Raw genomic sequence first — 17,806 nt, forward strand, 5'->3', positions numbered from 1 at the left:
AGAAAAACCGTGCATTGTAGGGATACTCCTTACCTTCATTCAATCACCATCACATATTTAGCTCTGACTGTGTACCAGACCCAAGTGGATTCAGGACATGTGTGTTCTCATCCCTGCTTTGCCTCTGTGACCTTGTCCATGTTGCCTGCCCACTCTGGATTTTTGTTTTCTGTCAGTTGTATGAGTCAGTTGCCCTAGGTGATCTCTGAGCCCTGGCATTCTCTTATTCCAGGCATAAAGCGAAGCTCCTTGATTTGTGACTAGGAAGTTTCTTATTAGTAAGCTAAATTCCTTTTTACTTAATTGGGCTTAACACATTCTTGACTTCAGTGTTGAAATCGAAGAGTGTTTCAGTATTTTTGCTTTTTCTTAAGTCAGAGCAGTTTATGATCTAGTTTGGTTTAAAGTGTGTTGATAAAATTTAATGGTGCCTTGTATCATTCCTACCTTTGGTGGTTTGTTTTGCTTTAGGGTTTCACGTGTCTGTCAAGAGGCTGTTGTCTATTGATTGGGGTGCCAAGCTCCACCAAAACTGATCTAGGGCTCTCAGCTGAAGGAGCTAGAAGAGCTCATAGGATTTTAGAGTTCAGAGTGGCCCTGGGCATTTACTGGAGAAAGAGCTGGCCTGGAGAAGGCGGGGGTGGTGGGCCAAGATCACATGCCCTAGAAGAACCAGGCCTGGACCCATTCTACCCTGACCCCAGTCTACCCTGACCCCTGGCATGGGCTCTCCCTTCCACGTCACGTTGCTGTGGGAAGTCAGAGAGCTGTACCCTCAGAAGACTGGAGGACTGGGGCTCCCCTCACCTGGTCGTGGGGCAGTGGCTGCCTCCGCCCACTTCTCTGACTACTCTCAGGGGCCATTTGACTCCTGCCTGAGGTTTTGAGTAGGTTTGTTTTCTTTCATCCCATACCTTTACAGTAATATAGTGGACAAGAAGGGGCAAAAAGGAGAAAGATGGACCACTTTAAGACTAAGAATCATAAACTTCTAGCTTAAAAATGAGCTCTGAGAGGGTTAGGCCCCTGCTCTGCTCTGTGTACTTCAAGTGCAGCTGAGAGCCAGTGTGCTTCTGGCCTCCCACTTAACACTCCCCTGGACTGAGAGCTGGGGAGGTGGGGGTGAGGCGCATGTGTGGTTTGGAGGAGACTGCCTTTGGGGCAGAGACCCACCCTTGGCCCAGCTACTAAGAGAAGCTAAGCAGAGAGTCCCGGAGCAAACAAATGATTGGCTGGCCAGCTTGGAGGCCGTGATTTGATGCTAATAGGATGCCCTTGGAGAGACCTCGTGTGATTTTACAACTGAGAAAAGGGCCAAATACTGTAACCGTTTTGGCATTCTGGCTCACTTACTAAATCCAGCAGTCATTTTCAGTTTTGTGGAAAAGACCAGTGTGCATTGTGGACTGGCTTTTTCCAGACAGAGGCTGAGATCACAAATGCGTGTCTGATAATACAGGAGCTGGAATGGCACAGGCTGCGGGCGTGTGTGTTGCAGAGTAGCTCCTGCCTCCCTGGCCACTCTGTTCAGGAAGGCTTAGTCAGAGCAGGGTAACCTGAGCCGCCTGCAGCCTTCTGAGCACACAGAATCTGCAGATTTCAAAGGGAAAAAGCCTTGGGCAGAACAAACACCCTGGTTGTCTACTTGCCCGTAATAACAACAGTGAGAAATTGCCAGTATGTTCTGGTCCCAAGGTGGTGCTCTTGGTGGGAGTGATGGTAGCTGGTGATGGTGCGGTTCAGGGAGAGGGATCAAGCCCCAGCATCCACAGATACAGGCTTGGGTGCCAGCCTTGCCCTGGGGAGCTGCACTGGCTGCTTCTGGAAAGCAAGTGGGTTGCCAGACGTGGCAGGTTGCTTTCATCTCAGGTGCCAAGTCCCATCGTTGGCCATTGTTTGCCTAGAGAATTGCAGCACGCGGATTTCGCCGAGTCAGGGAAGGGCACCTTGATGGGGCCGGCTTGGATGGCAAGCATTGGGCATCTCAGTCTCTTAATTATGCCGGGATGTGCCCTTGTCATCAAGACCACTGAGTCCCACTCAGACTTGCAGAGCTAAATGGATGTGGCTTCTAAAACCTCTACGGAGACCTTTAAAGTGCTGAATCTGTAACCAGGACAAAATGTGACAAACCCTCCGAGTTCCTTCCCATTAGAAAAGAAGGTTGGAAGTGCCTGGGGCTGCTGGGAGCAAGTGTACCCCTCGGCAGCGCCACCCACTGTGCCCCGAGGGAGGGGTGAGCAGGGGGCCGAGTTTGCTCTCCTCTTGGGCAGCAAAGAGCCTTCCTTGCCCTGATCAAGCACCTTGCTCACGGGAAGAAAAACTGGGGGACACGGTGTGAATTGAGTAGCCATTATTTGCCTTAAAATCTTCTTAGCCTTAAAGAAACTACTAGTAACACACCCCCTTTGTCACAAGCAACTCGAGGGGCTATTCTGTTGGAGAAACACATACGTGGATGTTTGCTGATACTTCAGTATTTGGAGCTGTGTAGGGAAAGCATCCAGCTGGAAAGTTTGACCCAAAAACTGGTTTTTTTTTTTGTTCTAGTTGTACAAAAGTGATGCATTTCATAGAAGAGTATTTGGAGAGGGTGAAGCTGGAGGTGGGGGAAAGCCATAATCCTACTCTATAGAGATGATAATTTTGCCTTTTTTTTCATGAGTGAATTAATACATTGGATCCAAAGTTTTCCCTCTTGTTTCCCACATTCCAAATAGTAAATCCACCACTGTCTGGACAAAATATGTGATTTCTTCTTCTGCTGCGTTGTCATATTAAGAACAGTTTTGTGGGTTTTTTTAATAGTTAACTTTTTTCAGATGAAACCATTAAGATTTGGTGCCTGGAGCTGCCTTTTCCTGGTCACCTCTAAATGTCGATCCCTTGTATGTCTGCTAGTCACCAGGAGTCCCGCAGAATCTCCCTAAAAAATGGAGACAAATAGGCATAGAAGAGCAGAGAGAGGCACTTGCCTGCCAGGAGTCCTCAGGGCCCCGTGGTGGCAGTTAGCAAGGCTGAGGACAGGTTGGTTACAAGTTAGTTCTCCCAAAACTAGGATTTCTAAATTGATATCTGGATTTTTTAAAGTTTCTGTTTCAGAATAATTTATAGAAAAGTGTAGAAGTTATTTATGGAAAGTCACACCCAGATTCCCCAATGTGACCGTTTTTCCACCTTACTCTTCTCTCTCTCTCCCTCCCTCCCTCTCTGCTAAGACCTGAGAAGTCCTGCCGGCTCCCCGTAGCGTCCTCTGCTCCCAGTCGGCTTTTCACGACCTTGATGATGGTGACATCACAGCTCCCTGGATGCCCGCAGTTTGGCTTTCATGTGACCTCATGACCAGATGCAGGATGGGAGTTGGGGAGGGATCCTTGTGTGTAGCACAGGGTCCCTTTTCTCAAGTTCTCGCTTTTCATGAGAGTGCGAGGGTGATCTGTTAAGGCAGGGAAGATCAGAACAGCAGACACACCGGAGTGCTGTCCGTCATCAGCGAGACAGATGATCTTGGTGGCGTTCGTTTCCCATGCTCTGTTTAAAGTCAGGCCCCCGAGGCTGGTCATCATTGCCGCCCACATCCAGCTGCTCACTGAGTCCCGGCCATTCTTCTGGCCTGATTTTCTTTTTGACGTACTTTCTTTTTTAATCTCCTTTGCCACCACCCTGGTTCCAGTTGCCCCATCACTGGTCCCCCAGCCACTTTGTTGCCTGTCTCAGCCCCACTCCAACAGCATGACTCGTCCAAAGGCAGATCCTGCCTCCCACTCTCACTTGTTTGTCCACTCCTTCAATGAGACGTTCCGAGTGCCAGACTTAGCTACAGGCTCCGGGGATTAGTTCCCTGGTGTCCTGGGGCGGGCCTTCAGATAGGGAGGGCCACACATTCAGAGGATGAGAAAATGGGGACACAGGATAGAATAAAGGGTCGGGACAGGGACTGCTTTGGGTAGATGGAGAAAGGGAGACTCTCTCAGGAGGGTACTGCCTTCAGCCAGGGCCTGGCCTTGCTCTGATGAGGTCCCCAGGCCTACCTCCCCTGCCAACTCCCCCCTGCCCTTCCATTTCCTTCCATCCCCCACCCTGCATGGCGTTCCCTGCCTGGACCACTCGCCCGTTCCTGTGCGCACCTGAATCCCTCATGTTGGGCACCATGATATGCAGATGCAAGTGCTTGAGTGAGTCCCCATCGCCCCGGAGTCCCCATGGCTGCTTTGTACTTAACCAAAGGGCAGTGACCTGGTTCTTTCAGCCCCAAGGCTGGATCTTTTCTCCCTGACCACACATCCCAAAGAGATGCCAGCTGTCTGCACATGCGTGTAAGGTGGGAGAGCTTCTTTCCTCTTTGCGCAGGCACCGTCCTGAGCTATCTGGTTCCTGAGCTCAAGGCCTCTTCCTGTGGTTTTCAGCTGACCATCCAACAGAGCTCTGCACCAGGATGGAAATTTCTGTTTTGTTGTGGATCTGATTCAGTAGCCAGTGGCCACACAGGGCCATCGACACCTCACATTTGGCTCCTGCAACTGAGAATGAGTTTTTATGTCATTGTAATTAATTTGAGTTTAAATGGCCACATGTGGCTGGGACTACCGTTCTGGGCAGCACAGCCATAGATCTTGCTCAATCACTTTCCTGTAAGGGCAGCCAGTAAATGTTAACCTGTTACCTGGTATGTGGCCTCAGGCAAGAAAGGAAGAGGCTGAAAAGGTGGGATGTTCTTTCTTCATTGAACAAGTTCCAGAAAAAGGGGAGACCCCAAAGCGTAGGGAGTTTTGAAACAGGATAACTGAAGAAAATATTGTGAGATGGGGGGAAGAAAAGCATGCCAGCTATTTAGGAAACAACAGAGAGGTGATAAAATTCTCAAAAAGCTGAGGAGGTCTGGTGGCAAATCCGCAGCGCCTCGAAAGCATGTGTTGCTCATGGCACAGGATTATATCTCTGACCCTGGGCTGCTTCTCTTTTCTTTTCTTTCCTTCTTTGTAACAGCTTTATTGAGGTCAGTGCCCTGAAATGTACATATTTGAAGTGTGTAGTTTGACACGTCTGCACCTGAAAAACCACCCCGACGATCAGGATAACGATGATCTCCATCATCCCTCAAATTTCCCTGTATGCCCCGGTAATCTCTCCCGGCTTCCCCCATCTGGGTAACCACCCGTCTACTTTCTGTCACTGCAGATCGATTTGCATTTTCTAGAACTTTATACAAATGGAATCCTGCAGTGTACACGCTTTTTCTGACCAGCTTCTTTGGCTCAGCGTAGTGCTTTGAGATTCACCCAGGTGGTTGTCCTTTCACTCATCCCTTTGTTGCTGAGTGCATCCAGCTGTGCAGATGTCAGTTCAGCTCCTCTTGGTGGAGGAGCCACGCTCCATTTCTCAGTCCTGCCTGTCCTGCAGGCAGCAGCCCATGGAGTTGCTGCTGGAAGACAGGCAGGAAAACCCAGCAGTTAGAATCACTTGGTGGCTGGCTGGTGCATCCTAAGAAAGCATCCCAGTCACCAGCGTGGAAAAGGCTCACCCCATGGAAATGAAATATTTGAAGAGACTTAGAGCCTGTGGAGCCATTTGTCAGTTATACTTTCAGCACCTCTTATGGCTAAGAGATTTGGGGAATACCAGTTTAAGTGGAACATCTCTCCATTTGGTGGGATTTGTGAGCTGGGGATTAGGAAATTTAGATTCTGATTACCACAGTGGCCAATTCAAAGTAATGCCTTTTCTTAAAGTTCTCTGGGTGCCCCCTCCCTGGCCTCATGTCTCCCCTGCTCTTGGGGTGCCCTTCCTCCATCCTGTATCCTAGGTTCCTGTTCCCTGACCTCTGAACGCCGGCCTTCTGACCACTCCTCCCTCTTCACAGTAAACCAGACCCAGATCAGTGCAGAATCTGGGGGTGCATGTGCCCATTGGCCTCCTGTTGGTCTGCCATGTTCGCTTCTGGGCAGCGAGACCCTCTGTCTACCAAGTGGCCAACCACAGGCATCCTTAGGTCTCTCCTGTTAAATTGAGCAAGAGGGAGGGAGAAGCCAAGTGGATCAGGAAGTTTAAGAAGTCTCTGTGATCTGCTGAGAATGCTTTGGAGAACATAGTCTACTTGAGAGTAACTTCTCCCAGAGAATCCTTAGGATGGGGCATTTAGAGTTTTTGTTTTATCTTCCTTTTCCTTATCTCCCGGGTACCATGTCATATATCATATATAATAAAAATATGATATATATTTTAAGATACAAATTATATATTAGAGTTTAACATATAATATTTAAATAAATATATATTAAAATAGGTATTTTTATACCCACACTTTTCCTTTCTATCTTACCAATTCTTGAAAATCAATATGAATTAAACCAGTGCCATTTATTGGGATTCATTTCAGGCAGATGCTGAACCAGTGGTCCCTTTAACATAACAAATGTGGAACCTTTGTTTTTTTCTTTTTTTAAATGAAATCAACCCGATTCTTGGATTCCTGCAGTGACCTGATCTCTCAGGCATGTGCCTACAATTTGAATGCAGAAACACCCTCCCTCCCTCTCTACCCACCTGCCCACACTGCATTGTAGATGGAAAGAAGTCTGTAAAGGAGCCTCTGAGGCTTGAGGTCTTATGGGTTCAGCACCCCTGTGAGCACTCAGTAAATATTTGATCATGAGGGGAAGGCACCATCAGGACCAGGGAATTAGCCACCAGGAGACAGGCATCTCCCCCTAGGCACATAAGCCCGTGCCCAGCACCCCAAGTGCACCACTCTGCCCGCCTAAGATAAAAAACAAAGAACATTTTTCTTTTGAAAATTCACTTGACCCCCTCACCCCCAGGAAGGAATTACATGATTAAGAATGCAAAAGAAAAGAAAAGATCTTTGATTCTTGTTGTGTTCATTTCTAACAAACCAGCCAGAATTGAATTACTTCCTATGTGTGACCCTGGCCTAAAGGACATATAAGAGGGAAGGATTGGATTTAATATGTTAATTTGCTTTGCATTTAATTAAAGCAACCTCAGGCTATGAAAGTTACCAAAACTAAAGATTACATTATGAAAGAGTGTTTACCTAGTAATCTGTCTTGCACTCTGGGATTGGGAATGCTGGCTTCTGTTGTCTTAATTTTTTTTTTTTTACTGCACGTGTTTTTTTAATTTACATACATGTACTGTTCATTGTTTCTGAGAACATTTAGAGCTTTAGCTTTTTAAACTTACATAGTTATCAAAGGAATAAAGCCAACCACAAAATAAGAATTAATTCAAAAAGATACATACATTCCACTATTAACATTATAAATGCCAAGATATGGAAGCATCCTAAGTGTACATCAGTTGATGAATGGATAAAGAAGATGCAGCATATATATGTAATGGCATACAACTCACCTATAAGAAAGAATATTTTGCCGTTTGCCGCCTTTCGTTCACTTTTTTTTTCCACTTAAAAAAACAGAATTTTATAACTGGCGTAAACATTTCCATTGTATCAAAAACAACAAAATACCTAGAAATAAACTTAGCCAAGGAGGTTACCTATACTCTGAAAACTGTAAAGCATTGATGAAGGAAATCGAAGATGATAACAAAGAAATGGAAAGATATCTTGTGCTCTTAGATTGGAAGAATCAATATCAAAATGGCCACACTACCCAAAGCAATCTACAGATCCAATGCAACCCCTGTCAAAATAGTCATGACATTTTTCATAGAACTAGAACAAACAATTCCAAAATTTATATGGAACCATGAAAGACCCCAAACTGCCAAAGCGATCTTTTGTGGTCTTCTTTTTTCTTTCTTCTTTTTGTTCTCTTTTCTTATGGTTTGATGACTAGAGAAGTTCGTTCAACATTTGCTGTAAAGCTGGCTTTGTGGTGCTGAATTCTTTTAGCTCTTGTTTATCTGTGAAGCTTTTGATTTCTCCATCAAGTCTGAACAAGAACCTTGCTAGACAGAGTATTCTTGGTTGTTAAGTTTTTCCCTTTCATCACTTTAAATATATCATGCCACTCCCTTCTGGCCTGTAGAGTTTCTGCTCAAAACTCAGCTGTTAACCTTATGGGAGTTCTCTTGTTTGTTATTTGTTGCTTTTCTCTGCTAATTTTAATATTTTCTCCTTATCCATAATTTTTGTCAATTTGATGACTACATGCCTTGATGTGTTCCTCTTTGGGTTAATCCTGTGTGGTACCCTCTGTGCTTCCTGGACTTGGGTGACTGTTTCCTTTCCCAAGTTGGAGAAGTTTTTGGTTATTATGTTGTTTTAATTTTATATGTGACGTGAAAAATCAGTTTCTTACTTAAGTTTGCTTGTATGTATAAATGGGAAAAATGAACTTATTCCATGAGATACTGAGAATAGCTTCCTTTGATTCCTAAAATTTGGAAGAGCCTTCTATCTCACATGACTTTAATACATACTTTGAAATTCACCAAAAATCAAATTCTGAAAATCAAAGTTGAATTTAATTTTAAAACAGAGCACTTTGTTAGGGAGTAAGAGGGGGAAGGATATCTTAAAAACAAATCTAAAAAGGGAATCATGTGGTATATTGATATTTAGAGGTGAGAATTAGGTATTTCACAGCTCAGTGTTCAGGATAAGCCACATTGCTGCGTTTTCCTCAATTGTTAGTGGCTCATCGTTGCTCTTGGAGGGCTCAGGAGGTTTAAGAGTGGCCTTAAAGAATAAGACAAGCAAGCAAAAAAATATCTGTAGGTTATCAGATGATACCTGACATTTTGATTAGACTCAGGCAGGTGACAATTCCAAACAAACTCAGATCTGTAGTACCTGTAATTAGCATGTGTATGACGTTTTCCCTTTGCTAGGGCCACACCTTCTGTAGTGTTTCAGGTGGGAGATTATTACTGTTTTATAATCCAGGGCTGTGTGGACCCACTCAACCCAAGTGCTGACAGTTAAAATTTTATTCTTCTCATACCATTCATACTGGATAAATTGAATGGGATAAATTCAATAAAAACTGAAAAATTTTAGAACTTTCTTATGGAAAGACTTCTTTATAGACCTAGCCCTGTCCCCCACCACTGAAAATTCATGATTCTCTTTAATCTAAAGTAAATGATGTGTAAAGAAAAATATTTTCTGTTTCTTGGAAAACATCTGTTGAATTTTTTTGTGACTTTAACTCTGTGAATAAAGTTCCCTGCTGACACCTCTCCCCATTTCTCATAGCTTCTCTCCCTTGTGTTGAAGGAGAACTTGGATTTGCAACCTCCTTCCCTTGTTTATTCATTGAATCATCAGCCGTGAAGCCCCTGCTGTATTCCCGGCCCCGTCAACGACTGTCCCCTGCTCTTCACTTGTCAAGATGATTTTCACTTCATCCCAAGTCTAGCCCTGAGCGTTTCCTCATAGAAATTAAAGATTAAATATTTGTTTAGTCTTGGCCAGGCACTGTTCCTTCACATCATTTATTCCTCATAATACCTGATGAAGATGGCATTGTGTATTCCATCTGGTTAAATGGCCGTCTTGCATTCTTGTTAACTGAAATTACTGCAGTGACATTGAAATAGTTTTTTTCCAGAGGGGAAGAAAGAGGATTTCTTTTCAGCTGTGGATCCTGTATTGTGTTTACAATGTTCCTGTGAACTAGGAGCCCCTGCGATCCCCTCCAGGTCAGCTCTGGCTGGTGGGATGCTGAGCTCCAAGGCAGTGGGGAAGCAGCCATAGTGGCCGACCTGTGGAGGGCTGACAATGCCCTGGTATCTGCTCCCAGCCCGGCAGGGGGCTGGGGGCTGGCTCTTCAGTCTGCTGGTGTGTTTCTAGGGGTTTTTTGGCTCATCTGGGGAGTTGCTGCCCCGTGATTGTGATTGCTCACACCCCTGGTCTGCCGGGTGCTTAGAGGATGACTGAGTGGTCCTGCCCTGTGACTGTCCCTTGGCACCAGGATCGCACTGCCCTGAGGACCACCGATATCCCGTGTGTTCACCATCTCCCTGCCCCCCCTGGGATGCCCTCTGCCTTTGGCCTTGAGGATGTGCATGGACACAGTTTACTTAGTTAGGTGTTTTCTCTCACAGTCAATATCTCCATATTTCCTGGTGCTGAAAGTCCTGAAAAGACCGTAACAACAGAGGATTTCTGCATGTGCCCTGGTTTGGGGCCAACTTCATCAGGAATCTCGAAGCAAAGGGGTTGTTTGGTGGCCTGACAAGGCTTTTCGGCATTGTCGTCTACTTTGAATTTTAATGACCACCTATCAGGATAGATTTAGGAATGTCTGTCTGACCTTCTTAAGGATCTGGGAGTGGATTTTCTTACATCGTCTTTCATTTAGAAATCTTTTTTAGCTGACTCTCAGATATGAAATGCAGGTGATATGATGAAATATAGATGAGAATTCTAGAGAAATGACATCAGCACCACAGACTACGTCTCTTTTTGTAAAACTCAGGTGCTACAGCTCAGAGGTAGCACAGTGCTCATTTTAAAGAAGGAGATTTCCATTTTTTTAGCCCCAGTTTCTCCATCAAATAGCTCTTCAAGATAAGTTTTCTCTTTATCCCAAATCCAAGCCTGAGCATTTTGTCATGAAAAACAGGGACCCCTTCCCAAGAACTAGAGAACCGATGCTTTATGACAGGCAAAATGTTTGTTCAAAAAAAAATATGTAAGTGATTCAGGATGATTCTCAATTTAATCTAGGAGACACAAGTGGGAATAGCCAAGAAAATATTGAAAAGGAAGACTTCAGAGAGCAGATATATATCAGTTATAAAAAGATACTGAAACACTACAAGTTTAAGAAAACCTTTAGTACTGACTCAGAAATAGACTGAAATATGTATTAGAATTTGGCATATGATAAAGGTAGCATTCGAAGCAGTGAGGAAAGGGTATATTATTAAGCAAATGGTATAGAAGTAAATAAACTTCTATACTGTGCACCCACAAATTACATCCTGGAGACAGTGCTTACAGCATATAAGACAGATTCTTGACTAGGTGTGATAAGTCCTTACAGATTGTTGGGAAAAATTTGAACACATGGTAGGAAATCGGACAGCAGACATAATGAGCTGTTCACAAAAGAAGTAACATATATGACTGATGCATTTACTCAGGATCATCAGTCATCAAGAAACTAAAACTGAAAACAGTTACACAGGGCTGTCTTCCCACCTGTCAGGTGGGCGGCGCTGCTGTCGGGCTGCAGACAGAGGCCATGGGCGCTCTGGGAAGGGCACCGCCTGCCCCAGGGGATGTAGGGGTGGGATGCCATTCAGAAGAGTCATCAGCCCAACCACAGCCTAGGTAGCAGGATGCCACTGGGCAGATACACAAGTGGTAACATTTTAAAGCAACCCAAGTCCAACAATAATAGGCAATCCATTGAGTAAACTATGTTCCACACACACACACTCACAGGGAACACACACCTGTTAAAAGTGGGAGTGGTAGAGTACATTTCTCCACATAGATGCTCCAGGGTAAATGAGCCAATAAACCAGGTCAGAATACTACGTACAAGGTGATCGCACGTTTGCCCCCCGCCCCGACACACACACTAGTCTGGAAGAGAGTCACCAAGTTTCAACTGACCCTCTCTGGATGGTAGAATTATGGGTTTTTTTAAAGTATTACTTTCGCTTTATACTTTAATAATACTTTAAAAGTATTATTTTTCACACTCTCATCTGATTTTTCTACAAAAGTGTATGTTTATGTCATTCTTTAAATATCCTTTAAGGAATAGGAATTTGAATTACCCAATTTAAGAAAATAGCTTTACCAGCCAATTAATAGCATTTGTTTATTCTTCTTTGCTGGTCATATCCGCGGTCATTCAGAACCACTTATTTTTATTTTGTGTGCTACTTCACCTCTTCTGTGTGTTTTCCCAGCAGTGGGGTGGTTTTGTCTTCATTTTACTTAAGCTGCATGTGATGTCATTAACACAGATTTTCTTCCTGATGCAGCTTCTTCCCTGCCCGCCCCTCCCCTTCCCCCCATGTGTTCTGCCCTCTCATTCACTGCGCAGAGTGAGTCATCCTTCGGGCAGGAGCCCCAGTGCTTTTCAGCACAAAGACCTTTGAGAAGCCGCTGTAGGAAGTCAAGTGTCTCTGGGGCCCAGAGTTGGGGGGCGGGTGGAGAGTGGTGGAGGGGGGAGTGACTGGGTACTGTTGTCATGGGAAACATGGCCATGACCACCATGAATTCACCAACTCTTCTGACACCCAAAACCTGGAATCAGCAACTGGTTTTATATTCCCATCTTCTGAGACTATATTTTCAGAACCTAGTTGATATTTATGTTTCCTACAAATGAAATTTTTTAATATTTCCATTTCCTACTTAGTAAAATCGAGGTGTTGACAGCTCCCTATCAGGGCTGTGGCATCTGTGCCATCGCCTAGCCTGGGGCCATGCCCCCGGACTGGAGCCTGCCTTCACTGCCCCCCACCCCCACCCCAGGCTGTCAGTGGTAAGCTAGATCTCCTCCGAAGACCATTGAGGATTTTCTCTTGTTTTACAAAATGTTTTCTTCTCACTTGATTTGATAATAATTTTCCCCAGAAACTTAGCATGTTAAGGTGCAGATTCCAAATCTAGACCAACAACCCCCACCCCAATCTGGTTTTTAAAAGAATCGGAGCAGGACCGTACATTGCTGGTCACTCCACCAAATGACAGCTTCCTGTACGGAGCAGTGATTGAGATACAGACTAAAAAAGTACACTTGGCCTCTTTTAGATGTATCGTACCAAGAGGATTAATATTACTTTGTTGCATGAGGACCAACTACATAATTTGTGGGGCCTAGTGCAAAACTGGCAACATGGCCCCCTTGTTTAAAAATTATTAAGGATTTCAAGATTAAGGTGAGCGTGCATGAGCTCATTTCACCTCCAGGCCCTGAGTGACTTTCGGGGTAGCCAGTTAGAAGGTTGTGTTACCGACTTCTGGGCAGCTCCTCCAGCCCCTGCTCTCCTGCACTGTCTCTGGCAGGCCATCGCAGAGGGCTGGGGAGACCGCGTTCTATGCCTGAAGCCTGGGCCCTTCTGGGTGGGGATGCTGCCCCTGGCCTCCCCACGTTCCTAACACCTGCTGTTCCTCTTCCTTGCATGTACAGAAATTCATTGAGTTTGAAGATGCTTTGGAACAAGAGAAGAAAGAGCTCCAAATCCAGGTGGAACACTATGAGTTTCAGACTCGCCAGCTGGAACTGAAGGCCAAAAACTATTCAGATCAGAGTAAGTTGCTGTCCTATGAAAGGACACCGTGTTTGAATGTGTTAGTTATCCTCAGACCCTCCCCGGCCGGCCAGGAGGGGTGCCCAGAGCCTTTGATAAAAAGAGAGCGAGAAAAACCCAAGGACAGCCTGGTTTTCTTTTCAGTGCGATTCTCTCAATTACTTGTTTTATCTCTTTACACTGCTCTGTATTTCTGTCAGTGGCCTCGACTCGTTTAGGGAAATAAAACAAAATAAATAAATAAGGTCCCTTTGATAATGACATAGCACTTTTGCTTAATGCTGCAGTCTGACCCCAAATTCACAAATCTGTGATCTTGTTATGGTCCTTCAGGACAGAGCTCCTGGCTGCTGTCTGGGGGTTCCCGAGTGTGAGATGTTGCTCTTTCGTGACCTGAAAGTTGGGCCTGACAACGGGGCCCCTGTAGTGACAGTTCCGAGGAGGGGCTCACGGCTGACCAGGGTGCCTGTGGGAATGCCCCGTCCCTCTCAAGGAGAGGTGAGGGCAGGGTTTTTTGTTTAATTATTATTTTTATCGTAACGATTATTTTAGCTTTCAGAAGCCTTTGTTTAAACTATACTGTCAAAGTTAAAACAACCTGTGTAATTACAGTTTTCTGAAATTAGAGGTTTTGATGGTTGAGATCTAGTTGCTGCTTTACCTCATTCCCTTGGATAACAGGGGCCTTCATCCCTCTGAAAAGTCAAGCTCCAGTCAAGAAAAAAACATGGTTTGATGGTTGGGTCCATCCCTATCCCGCAAACCAAGACCTGAAGACCATTTGGCTAAAGCTGGTACCTCACAGGTGTGTAGGTGAGCAGGTGGCCAGTGTGTGTACACACACACACACACACATACACACACACACACATCTCTGCAAAGTAGAGGCAAAGCAAAAGGCCCATTATAGATATGCACAGATCAGTGCTTTCTATAACTGCACAGAGTCCTTCATATTCCTTTTGCTTAGAATACTTTTCACATGTGAAACCTTCTTGTCTTTTCTTAGAAGGAAAACACAAACTCCAAATTACAGGCTGAAGTTTATCACTTGGTCAGCACCAGGGGCAAGGGCCACGGAGAGGGAAGAGCAAGGACGTCACACATCCTTTCCCCTACACTGTGCAGAGTTCAGCAGAGTTGAGGTTGGAACAAAGAGCCACAGACGTAAGGTGTCTGAGGCCCGGGGTGCGCATGCGCTGTTGGCTGCAGTCACCCCGAGACACTCAGGTGCTTCCTTGTGTTTCTTAGGAAGAGCCTATGCAGGGACCATTCTGGGTGTCATGGGGGTGACACAGTCACCAGCCCAGAGGTGGCACGATCATGATTTGGTCTTTCCAGCCCTTGGCATGTGTAAGGGACACCTGTGTGTTCCATCCTGGGTTTCAGATATTCTTTTCTCTTTACATGTCTTAGAGGCTACTTACTGATGAATTCTGCCTCTTTCCATAAGCCACCAGCCCACTTCTTGTCTACACTTGACACAACTTGACACATCCAGTGAGTTGTGCCTGCGCCTCAGAAGCCACAGCCGACTTAAGCACAGATAGTAATGCTTGTGTGTTTCACCCACCATTCCTCTTTGTAGCAGGATTGAACACCCTCAAGTAGCAGCCCACACACAGTAAACCCCCAGACCCAGACCAGTCAGAACCTACCTGCCAGCGTCCCCTGGGCATGCTCTCCCGATGAAGCCATCTCCAAGTTTGGAGCGCTGCTGGCAGCCCATGCCAGATGACAGTTTGTCCGGGAACCCTCTGCCCCCCGGCAGCCCAGCCCAGAGACACGCGGAGCCAGGGAGAGGAGGGCTGTGCAGTTGACTATAAGCGGTTGTGTTTTCTAGTTTCCCGGCTGGAGGAGCGGGAGTCAGAGATGAAGAAGGAGTACAACGCCCTGCACCAGCGGCACACCGAGGTGGGTGTCTGCGCAGAGCCAAGCCCCACTCGCCTGGTTGGCTGCAAACCGTGGCTGCTTTTCTGTTTTCTGATATTCCCCTGCCGAAGCTGCAAACTCTTACCCTTGGGACCCAATGATTGCCTTCCCTAGCTTTTGCCTTCATTTCTGTCGGAGCCCAGCGAGGGGGAGGGGGAAGACAGTGCAGGTTCAAGGGCAGGGAGGGGCTGGTAGGCAGGAAGCACTCACAGGGGGGTTTCTTCTTCACAGATGATCCAGACCTACGTGGAGCATATCGAGAGATCCAAGATGCAGCAGGTTGGGGGAAACAGCCAAACCGAGGGCAGCCTGCCAGGGCGGAGGTAGGGCGGGAAGCTGACTACAGAGCCAGGGACCCCTATCCCACGGGTGCTCTGAGAGCTGCATTCTCCCCCAACTCAAAAGGAGGGGTGTCTGGTCGGAGCATGTGGCTTGAGCAGGGGTATGTGCTGAGGAAGGCACTGGAGTGGGCTTGGAAGGGCTGAGGTAGACCTTCTGTGGGCCTGCGCGAGGGCCCTCCTGAGACTTGCAGAGTCTGTGTTTGTGCATTCACCTGCTCACTAAAATTTATTTGTAGCCTCAAAATCACCACTCGAGACATTCTTGCAGATGTGCACAGGGCGGTGAAAATTTCAAGTCACCCAGCACACCGGGTGCCAGTTGAGGTCACACCCAGTGTCACTCCGCCCACTCATCCCTGCCTCCTGCAGAGACCCTGGGTGGGGCGTGGAAAGAAGCAGGAGGGCAGTGCAGTGTCCTGCAAGACTCTGGGATTCTGGGGCCACTTAGTGGGACCTGAAGCCCAGCTCTGGCCCCTGTCCTCTAAGACATGTTCAAGCCACCAAATGCTTGTGCACCTCGTTTTCTCTTTTATAAGATAAAGCAAATAGAATCTATCAGGGTGAGTTAGGAATTAAAATTCTGATCACTATGAGATGTATACCTACCTATGTACTTATTTCTTCTATGAGGAAAGTCAGTGTTTGCAGTGACTTAATGGTGTATAATCACCTTGAATCATGAGAACCAACTGCACCTGTGGGGAGGCCTTGGTGACCAGCAGGCGGAGCCGCATTCCCAGTGTGGGACAGGTGGCGTGGGCAGGTTCAGTGGCCCTTGCTTATCTGAGCTCAGGAGCCCAGTGCTGGTTTGATCCGGGGAGCAGAGGCCCAGTTCCTCCTTTATCTTCAGTGCCCTTCAGGCAGGATGAGACCGCACCTTTGTCCCCAAGACAGCAGACTGTCCAAGATCTTCTCTGGGGTGTGGCCAGCTGGAGGGAGCTGGCCCTTGGGAGGCCAGGCGGGTTGGTGCCAATTTCTACATCTCCATTAGGCTGGAGAAGGGACTGGAGGCTGGAACCCCATGCCCCACAGGGCGAGCTCACTATTAGTTCATTTCCAGCTGTGGCCCCTTGTTCCTGCAGCGAAACACCTGGAACCCCTGGTCAGTCACATAAAGGCTTTGTTTTCTCTGTACCTGCCTCCTTGGTGGGTTGTGTCTACAAAGGTCAGCGTCAGCTACTCTCTGGGTCATGCTGGGCAAAGCTGCCAAGTCTTCTGACTTGAAAACAGAACGTGTAGTGTGTAAGCGGAGGCCTGGTAGCACCTCGGAATGGTGGTCATCCAGGTTTTCAGACAGTCTCACCGCTTTTAGAGGGGAGTAGGGGCTACAACCGTTGTGGATGCTTGTGCCCTCAGAAATAGTACCTTGGGGGTCATTTGCTGCCCTCTCCAGCTCTGTGAGAGAATATGTATCAAGGAGTTTGTTAAACTACCAAACCCTTTGCAGGTATCATTTCTGGGTCAGGTACATCTAAAAGTGGGAAATACCGATCTCCAAGCTACCAGCTCCTGCACACACTATGAAATCCTCATGCCTGGCACTCAGAAGTTCCCAAGGGAATTTTGAAGTAACTGCACTGAATGCTAACCTGGAATCGGGGACTCTTTGTGTTGTTTTGGGGATCATTTGAACTGGGCAGTCTGAGCTGGGGCTGCAGAGGCTGGCGGTTTGGGCATCTCCGACAAGTACTGGGGGCCTGCCCGGTTCCAGAGAGCCATGGCATTCCAGAGCCTTCGGCTGTTTCCCTGCCAGTCCCCTTTCAAGGCTGGAGCACCTCAGAGGTCACACAGGAGAAAGCCCAGGGAGAGGGGCCCAGTTTTCCCAGAAGCCAGGGAGGTGACCTCTGGGCCCAGGACTTGGAGGCCAAGAGCATCTGGGGTCCTGAGTCACAGCAGTCAGCACCCAAGGGACTCAACAGAAATAGGCATCCTCGGAACCTCAGGACAATGTGGACTCGGCCAAAATCAGAAGTTGCCCAAGCTCCAAAGCTGGGCCTTGAGGGTACTGGCCATCACCACGGGTCGGACCTCTGATTCCTCCTCAATATAGAAGAGGTGGCGTGATTGAAGATGGGGTGTTGTTTTTGTGGACGACTCTGCGTACAGTGGAGACAGGACATGGCCTGGAAACCTGCTGTCAAGATGTGTCTTGTGGCTCCTGCAGCCCTGAGCAGAGCCTGGACCAGCCCAGCACCAGCCACAGTAGTGCTTCTCCCTGGCGCATGGTGGGAAGGCCTGGGAGAAGATAGCTTCCCCTCCCCGAGGAAGCCCCCAGCCCGTGGCAGGTGCCGCCGTTCTCCTGGTCAGGACTCCCCTCCTGA

General features: G+C 47.0%; 1 protein-coding gene across 11 annotated transcripts in view; it reads left to right on the forward strand.

Annotated features, from left to right (window-relative positions):
• The window catches only part of MAPK8IP3 (mitogen-activated protein kinase 8 interacting protein 3), a 44,693-nt gene that overhangs the window by 1,041 nt on the left and 25,846 nt on the right, over positions 1–17,806 (forward strand). For all 11 annotated transcript variants that reach the window (XM_031687098.2, XM_072942383.1, XM_031687100.2 and 8 more), the window contains exons 2-4: positions 13,092–13,212; positions 15,056–15,126; positions 15,376–15,467. In XM_031687098.2, coding sequence (XP_031542958.2) covers positions 13,092–13,212; positions 15,056–15,126; positions 15,376–15,467 — 284 coding nt within the window. The remainder of the gene's footprint in view (positions 1–13,091; positions 13,213–15,055; positions 15,127–15,375; positions 15,468–17,806) is intronic.

This window comes from Vicugna pacos, chromosome 18, assembly GCF_048564905.1.
Source record: "Vicugna pacos chromosome 18, VicPac4, whole genome shotgun sequence".
Lineage (NCBI taxonomy): Eukaryota > Metazoa > Chordata > Mammalia > Artiodactyla > Camelidae > Vicugna > Vicugna pacos.